General features: G+C 34.7%; 1 protein-coding gene across 6 annotated transcripts in view; it reads left to right on the top strand.

The window, feature by feature from the left end:
- The window catches only part of LOC138178450 (titin), a 76,981-nt gene that overhangs the window by 42,423 nt on the left and 20,528 nt on the right, over nt 1–14,030 (top strand). For 4 of the 6 annotated variants that reach the window (XM_069110525.1, XM_069110361.1, XM_069110448.1 and 1 more), the window contains 13 exons: nt 72–426; nt 1,034–1,282; nt 1,357–1,506; nt 2,038–2,367; nt 2,754–2,926; nt 3,005–3,125; nt 6,753–6,916; nt 7,681–7,902; nt 8,543–8,796; nt 9,421–9,584; nt 9,660–9,930; nt 10,514–10,765; nt 10,856–10,988. In XM_069110525.1, the coding sequence (XP_068966626.1) occupies nt 72–426; nt 1,034–1,282; nt 1,357–1,506; nt 2,038–2,367; nt 2,754–2,926; nt 3,005–3,125; nt 6,753–6,916; nt 7,681–7,902; nt 8,543–8,796; nt 9,421–9,584; nt 9,660–9,930; nt 10,514–10,765; nt 10,856–10,988 (2,838 nt within the window). Of the gene's footprint in view, nt 1–71; nt 427–1,033; nt 1,283–1,356; nt 1,507–2,037; nt 2,368–2,753; nt 2,927–3,004; nt 3,126–6,752; nt 6,917–7,680; nt 7,903–8,542; nt 8,797–9,420; nt 9,585–9,659; nt 9,931–10,513; nt 10,766–10,855; nt 10,989–11,431; nt 11,778–11,818; nt 12,441–14,030 lie in introns of those variants that run through there. The other 2 variants (XM_069110691.1, XM_069110778.1) reach the window with 2 other exon arrangements.

Below are 14,030 nucleotides of genomic sequence, written 5' to 3'. Positions count from 1 at the left end.
CCAAAAGAAATAATATATCTTTTAAAGGACTATTTTTAAAAGTTACACATATAAAATGATTTCTTGCACAGCTTACACCACGTGACAAGGGAAAGAAGCCATCGTTCTGCACAAGATTGACGAATAGAACCGTAGGAGTTGGTATGAGGACGAGATTAACCTGCACCGTACTTGGACACCCAGAACCAAGAGTTTACTGGACAAAAGATGGCGAGAGGCTTGACATAACTACGAACAAATATAAAGCTCGATTCGATAATGGTATGGCTTATTTTGAATTGCACGAAGCACTCCCTGAAGACTCCGGATTGTATACCTGTGTTGCCGAAAATATTCACGGAATCGCGACCACCGAATCCACATTAAAAGTTTATCCCGATTTCCAACCAGCATTGTCACCTCCCACTTTTACAAGATCTATCAAAGGTATGTACCTAAAAGTATTCTAACTACTAAATATTTGTGGAATAAACGAAAAGTAAAGAAACGGGAAGATAAAGCATAGTATTAAACAAAAATATTGTGTTCTCTAATGTTGCAAGGTTATACGTTGTGTGTAACACGTTTAAAAATAATCGAATGACCCTTGTGTTAAAAAAAGTTGCATGAATTTTTGGAATTTTGTAACGCTAAATGTTGGAAACCCAAATTTTCTGTGATACTTGTAGAACCTTTACACTTCAACCCACAAACTTCTTATTTTTAGTTGATTTCATTTTGGGTCGTAAAACCCTGAAAAGGTTTGGAAATTTTAATAGTATTAAAATATTATATCGATATTTCTGTATTTAAAGATATAAATCTATTTTTAAACATATCTACTAATCTCTCTTAAGATTTTAAATCTTCACGATGTTTGGGTAACATAATTGTGGTTTATCGAGTTTCTATCGTGTTTTATTAGTATGACGGAACAAAGTACAACGTAAACAATATGTAAAAACACGATTGAAACCCAAAGTACCACAAATATATAATAATATTTTATTTCCCAACATATTATTGATATTGCAATAAAATTATCATGACACAGACACTTATCGACCATCTGACAATGAGTTGATCCTTGAATGTCGAGTTCGTGGCCATCCAATACCGATCATCTCCTGGTTGAAAGACGGTTGCATTCTTCAAGGCGATCGATTCAGACAAAGTTACTTAGACGACGGTATCTACCGGTTGGAAATTGCTGCACCCAATTCAACGGACAGCGGTCGATATACCTGCAGAGCAATGAACGATCTACGAACCGAAGAGATATCGCATGTCGTTCAATTCAACGGTAATCTTTGTAATATTAGTTAACAAAATATCTCTTCCACATATCACATTTGGATTAATTTGTATATTTTGAAGAACGGGAAAGACGAATCGTGGGCAAACACGAGAAATCGTTCGACGACTACTTCAACATCGAAACTTACAAGAGACCGCGATTTTCTAGCTATTTGAGCGATTACAGCGTTCCCAAAGGCGGTACTATTGCCTTGCAAGTCGAAGTCAAAGGTATTAAACATTTAATTAATGAATGTTTACGTTATGACATGTACATAGCAGAAATCAATTTCATGTCACTCGATCAATTCCGTTCTTTGTAAATTTCTAATTTCATTAGAATAAATTCCAAAACGTGTTAATTTTCGATTTTCAAGAAACAAATGACCTAATTTCGTGAGTTTATTTACAGCAGGAAGATAGCATAAATAATGAATATTGTCAAGCATTAATAAATTACTTGGAAAAATAATAGTAAATTAAAAAAAAATAATATTTATAACATTACCGCTTTTCTTTATTTCCTACAGACTCAAAGATCAATTCATAAATTTAATCAGCGTGATTCCTAAACGGTTGATATATACTAGTGACGTAAAAAATACTAAAAAGTTCGAAATTAAAAGATTCTTTCTTCCTTTAAAACTGACACGTGTCAAAAATAATTGGAGAAACGAATTGAACGAATAAATCTTAATATATTTGTATTATTTAAAATCGAATAATTTCTAATAAAATGCCTACGATTAACGATAAATGCAGGTGTTCCGGCACCTGAAGTGAGATGGTTCCGCGGCGAAAGACGAGAGCCGGTCTCCATCCCGAAAGCGAAGACGTTCATAGAGTCTGGTGTTCACACGTTGGTTTTACCGGAAGTCACCGAATCAGAAAGGGGCACGTACATTTGCAGAGCTATTAACGCTTATGGCCACGTAGACAGTATCGCTACTGTTGATGTAATATCACCTAGCGCCATGGATGGTGAAAAGCCAGCCATGTTCGTTTCCAGACCCTCGGAAAAATCGATTACAGTTACTTCTGGAGAGGACGTCAGTGTTTCCTTTAGGTTCTGTGGAGTACCTAAACCTCGTGGTAAGATTCGCTATTTAACGCCAAAAATACCACAGCAGCCAAAATGACTGGTTCTACAATTTTATAAATGTGGTTTTAAATTTTATAAATGATCCCAGATGGATCAATAATGCCAAAAATATGCTACATAACATGGAATTCCTTCTGTAAGAAAGTAATAACTGAATAAATATAAAAATGTTCTATTATTAGGTATTTTTTAAAGACCAGTCATTTTCACTGGTTTTATTAGAAATAGCTTCGTGTTAACTATCGGTAGTTCTAATGTTAAATGAACAGTTCGTGTATAATAATGGAAGTAAAGTATAATTTAATTATACTTCATTTCTTTAGTCAAATTATAAGAATTAAAATATTACGATCTTTATTCATTCGCTATTTCACAGTTACGTGGATGAAGGGATTAAAAGACATCACGGACGGTCCTCGATCTTACAAAGAAACTATCGACGATTACGTGAGGCTAACACTGAAGAGAGTGGTACCTTCGGACGAAGGCACGTACTGCATTTTGCTTAAGAACAGATACGGTTGTGACAGAAGTTTCTTTTCGATCAAGGTAAATTTTCATATATATATCCGACATATGCACAATTAAAATGTACTTTCATTAATCGCTTTATTAATTGTCATTTAGGTAAAACAACGGGCAAGATCTCTGACACCTGACTGGAGCACTTTGAGCAGTCGTACCGAGACCGGAAGTTGCATTGGTCTATCCAGCGAGAGTCGCGACGAAGATCTGCCCTACGTGAAAAGTAAGAGCATATATTTCGATTTAAAGATAAGGAAAGAGAAGGGAGATTGTATTTTAACAAATAAGGTAACTAGCTACTATTAGTTGGCTACTTAATTTAATTCGACCGAGAAATTGTTATTAATTGTGGCTTCCGAATATTTTGGAAAGATATATTCGAACATTTTGCCAGCAACTGCAACTAGTGTCGTCAAGGGTTGACTAATACTAACAATGACTAATACTAAAACTACGGACTAGAAAAAGCATAAAACCTGTAGCAAAGAAGTCAAGATGGAAGATATATAAAAGATAAGCCTTTATTTATAAACGCATATACTTTATTAAAAATCATACGAATTTTCAAAGATGTATTGTTTATAACTGAATAAAATTTCGATGGAAAATTACGTTATAAATTTACAATTTTGACTGTGTTTTAGTAATAATAATGATTATAAGGATTATCAGTGTGTCTTTCAGAAGTGTCTTTCAGTATTCTTCCAGAAGAATGTAGACTGTATCCAAAAGTTTGAATATTATAGCTGATTGTGCGATTTTATATGAAATCATGAACGCCTTGAATTTCAATAGAGATTTTCACAAGCATCTCCTTTTTGGAATCATAAATGGAAGGCATGCGTTTCATCCGGGATGTATCGAAAATGTCATGCATTACTAATTACGTTATAACAAGTATAATCAAGTGATTATAATTAGAAGTTCAGCGACAGTGACTGTAGTTTCGCTCGTACACTTGGCCCAGGTTTTAATGGACATAGTCCAAATGAACTAGAGTCGAGCTATAGTTTCCCTTGAAATGACGTCAATATTTAGGGTGATCATTTATCGAGCATCCACAAACAAAAGGTAGAAAATCTGTTGATCCTATTTTCGCAGGTCTTTTAACGAGATACCGAAATCTATTTTGGTTTTGAATAATTTGGCGCGTTTTTCTGACGTAGTGGAAAATAAGGTACAATTTATCGTACTTTTAATTCGCTGAAAGATTTTTATCCCAAAATTTATATTGAGAATGTTAACACGTTGATTGATGTAACATTAATACGAAATATAATTTATAATAATCGTTTAGTAATATTTACACATCAATTAAGTATTGGAATTAGTTTTTTAATCGACAAAGTAACAATATCGGAAGAATAAAATAAAAAATTACAAAATGATAAAGTATTTTTTATCCTAATAGCGAAAATCTCTTGGAATACGAATAAATCGCATAAATAGCTATCATTAAGCTTTTGAACGTCAGATACCAACAATGCAGGTTACAAAACAGATGATGAAACAAATTTCAATCAGATCGTCGTAAACCTTCGAATAAAATTATAAACATTTCCGATTCACGAATGGTTGATCTCGATGCTGGAACAGGGCCAAGTGTGACAGTTCCTTGACCAAACCTTTAAAATATAATAGCGCGCTATACTATATATAAACGAAACAAATGTAATATATCACATGCACAATTAAACGAAAAGAAACTCGGATGGCATGATTAAATGCGTACACTGAGCACAGAGAAGAAAACTACCGCGGCGACACGTTGGAAGGGAATCGTGATTCTCAAATTAGAATCAAAGGTCCCGACGTTTATCGCAAAGTAATTTCAAATATCTCGATGGTCTAAAATTGCACGATAGATATACTGTATTATTTAAATATTCGTAACATCACTTAAATATTTTATATGAAATGTAAGGGTTAAACAGTTTGGTGAATGTTTTAATCATAACGTACAACGTACTTCCTGCAAACGCCAGAAAACGTGCAAAAATAAACATAGCAAATTGTGGGAACAGCTGATTCCTACAAAGTAGGCCGTTCAATAAATAAACATCCCAGATCGTATTACGGAATTTGTAATATTAGATACAACGCTTTCAAAAATCTCTTCCCTAAAAATTGAAGCGCTTAACAACGTTGGAAAAATTGTAGAAGTTCATGAACAGAATGAAAAGAGTAAATGAACAGTTTCAAACGTAAGTTACTCTATTCTAACAATCGCATGAAAATTATATTGCACGTAGTAAATATTTACCAACAACGACTAAACGTCAATTGCACTTTTTTTCAAAAAAAAAAAAAAAAAAAAAAGAAGAAGAGAATGAAGAAAGAGGAAAAACATTACAATCGTATTATCGTCTGATAAGAGCATAACAATTATTTTGGACTTTAAACATTTAAGCATAGAGAAATTGCAAAAAACTAATCGTAAAATTACTAAATGCATTTTTTCGCTGCCAAGCTAAACGAGGGACAAAGAAGTATTGCAAATAAAAATTACAAATAAATACCAGTGTAACGATTACTTAATGATCGTTTCACAATTATTGACATTATGATAATACACACAAAATGCAGTTAACTGTAATACAGGATAATATAATACAACATATTGACAAGTTGCTACCTTCAAACTGTTATCCAATATGTCAGAAGACAAACAGCTGTTGATCTAAATCATCGTCAATGTCATCTCTTAGCTGACTATACAATTGCCAACAAATCAATGTAACAGCAAAACATCAACGATATTATCGTCAGGACGTAACAAAACGAAACAAATTAACGAGAAATTACGAAAGAAAGGGGATGCCGTTACGATTTATGAACGACTCGGCTGAAATAAGTGACACAATTCCAACGAAATATATAACGATCGTGTAACGACAAGCAAACGTGTGACATCACCTACAACACCTACGACACCTGTACTTACCTAAGTTCTAGTGGAAACACCTCTCTCGTGTTGAGTTATTTTCGTTTGCCTTGCTTATTCGCCTCCCTCCAACATCCTCGTGTGTCCACAAATTCAAAATTCAGTCGGCGTCGGGACGCGAGTCATCTCGTATGCCCTACTTTTTTTACGAGCCTTGAAGTCACCAGAAAAAAAAATAAAAACCTTGACATTTTTTTAATTTCTTCCTTGAAACGCTACTCGCCAAAGTAACAATTTCGCGAACGTTCGTATAAGGAATAATTTTATCGAATCATAGCTTTCGTATTTCTCGATGATGATTCAAGATCGATTCGTGAGTAATATCATTAATCGAGGGAAGGAGAATGTGTGATTTTTATCGCTGAAAAGCTGTAATGAAACGTGAGGTGAAATTAGAACGAGGATGAAGCCTCACGATCATGGAATCGTCGTGAACGACGATGAAGACACGACGATTTCTCGTCTGAGACGATCGTGGTCTGATAAGGATTGCTTGATCATCGATTTTTTGGAATATTTGTATGGACATAGAGGTCAGCTGGATTTGCGTAAAATTACCTGAAACCTGTAACCGCGAAAAGTGTACTGCAAAATAATTTAACGTTACTGACACTCAAAAGTTTAGAGCATGTCATGAATTCAAAAGAAATAACAACTTTCTCGAGTAAAAATGAATATTTCATTTATAATAATACCATTGTATATTATTGAAACTGTAACACACAATTAATTATATTAGAAATGATATTTATCATTATAATATTTTTATTTGTCAGAAAAATGTACGAAAATATTTATTTCGTTTAGAAAGCGAGGAGTGCTCCAAACTTGTTATATTTGTATGAAAATTTTATAAAAATTGGTAGGAAGATATAGCAAAGAGTGAGAGTAAATTGTTTCCTTTAGATGTTCCAGGACCAATTACGAGCGAACCGGTGGTAGTTGACGGAGGAAAGAACTGGTTGTCTTTGAGTTGGGGAAAAGCAGAGAGGAGAGGACCAGCGCCTGTCATCGCATACAAAGTCGACGCTTGGTTGCTGGGCAGTGACGGTGGTGCACGATGGGTCGAGGTATCGTCGATATTATTTATCGTTCTTTTGATATCAGATCTTGAGAAGTCAAGCAGTAAATGCTGAAAAGAAAAAGATTGAATTACAATGTAAAAAACTAAAATTTAAGAAACCGTTGACACTATTTGAAGATTAGCTGATAGAATCTGTATGAAGCTTAGGATTCATTTTCGAAAATTGTGCAACATTGGACACGATGAACTTCTTGACAGTTCGAGGTCTGATACTTTAAAACTACGACGAATCTTTGCGTAGTAACATAAATCTTTTCTCTGTTACAATCTGCCACTTTTTAAGGAATCTATATAGTAAGAAATATCTCTGTTACTTTAACTTGTAGCCAAGCCATACTAACAAATCTTGATCGTAAGTTCTCTTTTATTCCTGCAGTCTCGTATGTCCCTGGTCTCAATTTGACACATTGTGATACGTGTAAAAACACGGTATTTCGTACAAATTTCACTTGCAATTAATGAAAAAGTGGAATAAGTGTATTTTTCTTTTACATGGAAAATTTTATCACAGATTTCCAAAGTTTTATAGCTACCTTTAATAAAATACGTATCTTATTGCTTGACGATTTGCTATATAAGGCTTTAACTTTGTCCACAATTTCCTCAAATTGAAGATTTTGTTTGCATGAATAATCTTACATCCGAGTGAATTGAAATTTCATATCCTTATCTTCAATTCTGTTTCGTGACCAATTTTCTTATTTCATCAAATCAAACTGAGAAACGAGATTAAATTGATTTCACTATCAGTTGGGTATGACACCAATCAACGCGTTCGACGCGTTCAATCTGAAACCCGGTGGCGAGTACAAGTTCCAAGTAACGCCAAGGAACCGTTATGGATGGGGCGAGTCCGTCACTATGACGAATTCCGTCAAGGTCAGCGAAATCGTCGATCTTCCGGAGTTCACGAAGATTTTGCCAGGTCAGCTCAAAGTGCTCGAGGGGGCCACAGTCAAATTGGAATGCGAGGCAAGTGCGCTATTATTAGTCAATCGTTCGTTTCCTGCTTTATTCCGGTCTATTTACTATTAAATTCAATACACGTACTCGATGAATGTTTACCATCAAATAGAAACCTCGAAAAAGGATATAGAGCACATTCGAGTACCTTAGAGGCCAAATTGATCAACTCCGCTTTTATTAATTTTCAATTTCATTGCATAAGTACGTTATTAATGACTAATTCTCGAAAAACAAATTACCTATTTGCACGAGTTCATTTATTACGAGAAGATCACATCCTGAAGTTAATTTAAAAGAAATAGCATTTATTTGCAACATGATATTTTTTCCTTATTTTTGATTTATAGAGTTGATCAACGCGGCTTTTGAGCAGCTCAATTAGCATATTTTAAGAAAAAACGAAGTTTTAATTATTTTGTTCCATAAGTTTCAAATATCTAACGTGCTCCTTGCGTTCAATATTACATCGCTTTTCGACGAAATATCTGCAACCTGTGTGCATTAAAACGAGTTACAGAGACTGTAGAATCTTACTATATCGTCGATTCAACTTTGATCAAAATTTGCTACAGATCCTCATTCGAGGTTTCCATACTATTGGTCAGAATCTTGCGAGAGATTTATGAATCTGTGTAAAATTTTGTAGATACGGGCTGATTCGAAGGTAGACATAAAATGGTACCACGAATCGATGGAAATTGATCCCAACGGTGACTCTAGATTGTCGATTTATCACAGTGCAACCAGATGTTGTTTGACGATTGAAAATGTTCAGGAAATCGACAGTGGCAGATACGTTTGCGAAGCGAGTAATTCGATTGGAAAGGTTTCGTCGTTTGCTAGGGTACTCGTTGTTAATGATCCCAAGATCATTGAGGCTGATGAGAAACTTAGATCGAGGTATGAATAATCCATATGAAATCAGTGTCTAAATTAATAGCAAATTTACCTAACAGTTAATTGTAAATATTATGATAATACTATGGATTTTTGTTTATTCATTTATGAGGAATTTCAAGCATTATACAAATATGTAGAAAATACATGTGATGTATAAAAGTATGTCACATATCCATGGCAAAATATTTGTTGAAGTATTTATTGAGACAGTTTCTATTTACAAAGTGAAACCTATTTAAGTTTTATATTCTATCGGATTCTCTATATTTCTATAATTTTCTATCTATTTCTATCGTGAGTGTTAATGAAACTATAAATTTGCATAAACCTTAGCGGTCTATCTATCACTCTTTCGCAATACTATAATTAAATTTTCTAATTTCAACAAGCGAAGATGGGAAATACGAAATGAGGATGTGTTATTCGGTGAAATATCATTTAGAATCAGCGAATGATAACCGATCATCGATTTCCATCTAATATTACGTAACACTGTGCACATATGTAAATTTTCGATCATGTCTTTTTATCTTTCTCTAATCTCTGTTGGAATGATTTTAAATAATTTTAATATAATTTTAATAATTTTAATTATTAAAATGAAACTTTCGCGTTGATACGCAGAGGCTTGGGAGACGAAACGGAAGACAGACCACCACAATTCACAATGAGAGTTCGAGATAGAAGAGTTCAAGCATCCTTTCCAGTTAGACTCACGTGTCAAGTGACAGGATATCCGGCTCCAGAAGTCACATGGTATAAGGATACCGAAGAGATTCGGCAAGATGGTAAATATACATTGCCAATGTTTTCCTAGTTCGTAATATTTTCAACAGATTAAAGGCATTCCTACTTTCTCGAAGAACGTCACGTATTCTGGAACAATGATTCGAACTTCCACACCCTGGAGATTATTCACTCCATGTTGGAAGATTCCGGCTGTTACATGGTTATGGCGAAGAACGCGAGTGGTTCGGTGTCCTGTCGATGTATCCTGGTAGTAGACAAAGGAATTCGTGCTTACATTGCTCCAGAATTCCTGTGTGGCCTTGACGCTGTTTATACCGTGAAACTAGGCGGAGATCTGCGGATGACAGCTCAAATAGAAGCTTATCCCAGCGTTGGCATCGTATGGTAAATATCCACTTAGCAACCACGATATCGACAAAATTTTCACGGTTTAATAATACTATAAAAATTATAAAAGAGTTATTTCCATAATAATAGTAGAATAATAAGCTTGAGAAGCAGTTGATCAAGGGCGAGATATCTGGCGACGTAATTTGATTTATGTAACTCTAGATAAAAGAGATACTCGCCTGTTTATTTTTTCTTCTTTCTCTCTATTTTTAATGCTGCTTTAACATCGAGGATCATTGGCAACATCGTCTGAAATTATAATCGTTTCACAATATCTAAGATTCAATATCGTTTTCTACAAAAGAGGAATAAAACACAGTTATTTTAGCCCTTGTACATTCCAGACGACGATATATCTCAATTCGAATACCTTTTTAACTGAATCTGTGGACAAGATAACTTGTTAGATTAATGAAAGAGCGCAGGAAATATCTCGTCTGAAGCGTAAATGATATTCTCGGAAATAAAGGAGATTTTAAATAAATAAAATAATTGATCGAAATATCGAAATATGAAATATGTCATCGACATGTATCGATGCCGAAGAGTGAATCTTAAAACTGAATCATCTGTTTAGGCATCGCGACGGAATTCGTTTACGTCCAAGCAGAAGAGCAGTAATGACCTTGAACCACGATGGTACCGTCGAGCTGTGCTTGGCCAAGGTCACTCAAAGGGATGCTGGCGTTTATTGTTGTACAGCTACGAACGAGGTTGGCTTTGCCGAGACTTCAACAAGAGTATCCATTATTGGCACTGAAACGCAAGATGACGAGATGTCCGCTGAAGGAGTGCCAACTGTAACGATCATGTCCACGCCAGACATACCGTAAGTTTTGTATAACAATCAGTCGAATGAAGATCATTTTACATTTACATAACTGAATTAATTGTATTTTCTCTTGCTAAAAATTTGTAGATACTCGAAGGAACCTCTCTTCGTCACAAAACCACTGTCTACCGAGGCGATTGAAGGCGATAATGTTATTATATCCTGTGAGGTGGTGGGTGATCCGAAACCGGAAGTGATGTGGCTGCGCGATTTTCTCAGGGTAAGATTTTTATTCATTTCTTTTAATCTTGCATAATTTTTATGTTTAAAATAAATAATGTTGTTCAAACAATCTGAATATTGTTCGTATGCTTATCTTTACGTTTAAAATCACAGTAAACAATTATTATTAGATCGCGGATGTTTATGATTTTAAAGATGCAGAAATATATAAGACGCATATGAGAGACATTCAATTTGAAAATGTAAATAATCTACACGAGGGAAATTCAACGATGTAAGAAATTTGTTTTTTTTTAATGAAATTTTATATCAAAGACTTGGATGAAACTTAATTTAAAAGATGAAACGAAAAAGTAAATTTACTTACTTTAATAGACGAAATATGTAATTTAATAGACGAAACAAATCTTTGTTTAGATTACGAGTGCATAATCTATTTTATAAAATGATACATTTGTGTAAACATCCGTACTCTAATAGTTATAGCTTCAACCCCCATGTTTGGAAGCTCTTCTCACCCCTGGTTGGCACGTACAATCATCGGTAGAAAAAAAATGTGTATCAAATAGTACTTCCTGCCATACTCTCCCATATAAATTTCATTCAAATTCACATATCGAGTATATACCGATTCCATAACGATCAAGAAAAGTCATAAATCACAAGCAGCGATAAAAACGTGGGAAAAGATTTTACGAAGCACGTTCGCCACGCGACCAGCATGAAACTTAACTCTGCGCTTTCGAACAAATCAATGACTCAACTTTCCTTCGGCCTTTACCATTTGTCATCCTTCGTCACCACTAGCCCCCAATCATCTTAAACAATGTCGATCAAAAATTGAAAGAAAAATCGTATAAAATCCAGGCTCGAGTCGATCTTTCGTACAAATCGATACGTATCAGATAGACATCTACGGATCGGCGGGTGGTTGATCGAACGGACAGGGAACGATGGAGAAAAAGAAAGAGAGAAACGTTGTGCAATTGGTGAAATGACGTGTCCCTAATGCCGAGTTGATCCATGATGTGGGTCAAGGTGATTGCGAAAAAGAAATGACAACGTAACATACCGCATTATGCCCATAAATGGGCCAAGCATTATATGCGTCGGGGAAACGGCATTGATATCAGACGGCTCTTTAAAAGGTAATAGTAAGTTACGTGAGGTTAGACACCCGGCTTCAGGAGAAAGAGAGAAATTTATTGCTCAATCGCGTGGAAGGTCCCAATGACAATGGGAATCGTCCAGGGCCCAGGGAATCTTGTTACTGCGGTCAGTGCAGTCTGATCACTGAACGGATGAAACTACTTCGAACTACACTGGCGTTCAGGAGTGCTGAGACACCTGTTACACAGCGGAGTGAAAATCATAGCGCAGTGGAAATCATTAGTCAAGATTTTGAGTTGAGAATTTGAATTTGACGCGTATTTCAATTTTTGAACGTATCATACATTTAGTTTCGTAGTTGATCGAAGTTTAGTTTCATAATTAAGTGAAAATTTCCTCTGCGGCGATACGTTTTCATGACTTGGAAAAAAATAATAAATTTTTTCCAACGATAAACGCAAAACATTATTTTAGAGAAAATAACAGTAGATTCGCTTTGGTTTGACTATGATTGTCAGTATAGTTTTATGCAAAATGTGATTAATTAGGATTTTCAAGAAAACGATTAATTGATCGAAATTTTGTTTTCGCGCAAAATTAAGTTTGAGATGCGCATAGAAATAATTTGTTGAAACTATTTATTACAATCGTTATAATAAATTAATAATATTGCGTTACCCGCCCCTCACCTATCGTAGTTCGCTCACTAAGGGCTCAAAATTCCATTGAAAAGTTTGAGATGAATTAAATGGGAAATTTCAAGAATCGGAATTATGAAATCATTCACACAGCAATCGTATGAATATCAAAACAATGATCGAAAAAATGCGACAAATATAGACGCGGAAGAAAATTAATTTTATTGCATCAAATCGATAAAACTCGTATGAATTAAAATAAAGGTTTTAATAATTTCCTCATGATTTTTTACTTTTCTTTCTTCTTCAACTTTAAGTTATGCAAGTATCCTAATACTCATGAACGGTGTTGTACTTTGTATAGTTGTCTACTTCATATTGATAATGCTATCTGAAAAGCTAGATCGAATTTTATTGTACTACTATTGACAAAGGAAAAAATGGCCCAATTCGATGTAATAAACGTTTACCGGATTGATAGGAGTGATACGAAAGATTTGATGAAAGAACATGCTACTGTTGTTATTTCTGTATTTAGAGGTAGGATCACAATAGCTATTATTTTATTCTTTGGATAAATCTATCACACCGTTCCGAGGCGAAAAGCCTTTATTGCAATTTCTTACATGGACTACGGATAAAAACAAAAGAATACCTTAAATCTGTCGATTATATCTAGAACTATCTTCTAGTTACTATTTATTGTAATTAGCGCATCTGCATATGGATGGCAAGCGCGAACTCACGTTATCATTTTCAACAGTTACTGCAAGCTACTGTCAGTTATATTCCATTCACGTGTTCATACGAGTTTCGTACGAACTCTTCCGAGTTTATTCTGGCGATAGCACGCGCGAAACTACGGTCAACGAATGCTAATTAATAATAATTTTAAACACGTTGACGTCATTCTAGCGCTGAATCGTCATCGTCACTGTCTGACGCTAAGCATTCCTTAGAAGCAAAATGAAAAATGACCGGAAGATCTTGTGCTAATAATGAGATTTTTTAATTAAGTACGATACCTATATCCTTTGAATGATCAATTACTTAACTCTCGCGTTATAAATATTATATATACGTATATGTGTGTGTCATTATTATTTGTATAATATATAATGTGTTTACATCGAAAGAGGCACGCAAAAGATAATAGATAAATAATACGAAAAATGTATTTGTCAACAAGTGAAAGCAAAAGTTGCTAATATGCAGTCAAAACGGAAACCGGAAGTGATTGGTGACCGGAAAAAACAGGCGTATATGGTATCCGCGTGACAAAGGGATATCTGCATTATCGAAAACCGTAGAGAGAAGAGGCTCCCCACTTA

The sequence above is a fragment of the Bombus flavifrons genome, chromosome 1 (assembly GCF_040668555.2).
Source record: "Bombus flavifrons isolate JBK064 chromosome 1, iyBomFlav1_principal, whole genome shotgun sequence".
Classification (NCBI taxonomy): domain Eukaryota; kingdom Metazoa; phylum Arthropoda; class Insecta; order Hymenoptera; family Apidae; genus Bombus; species Bombus flavifrons.
Note: the sequence above shows the minus strand (reverse complement) of the source record. Positions and strands in the feature narration are given on the sequence as shown.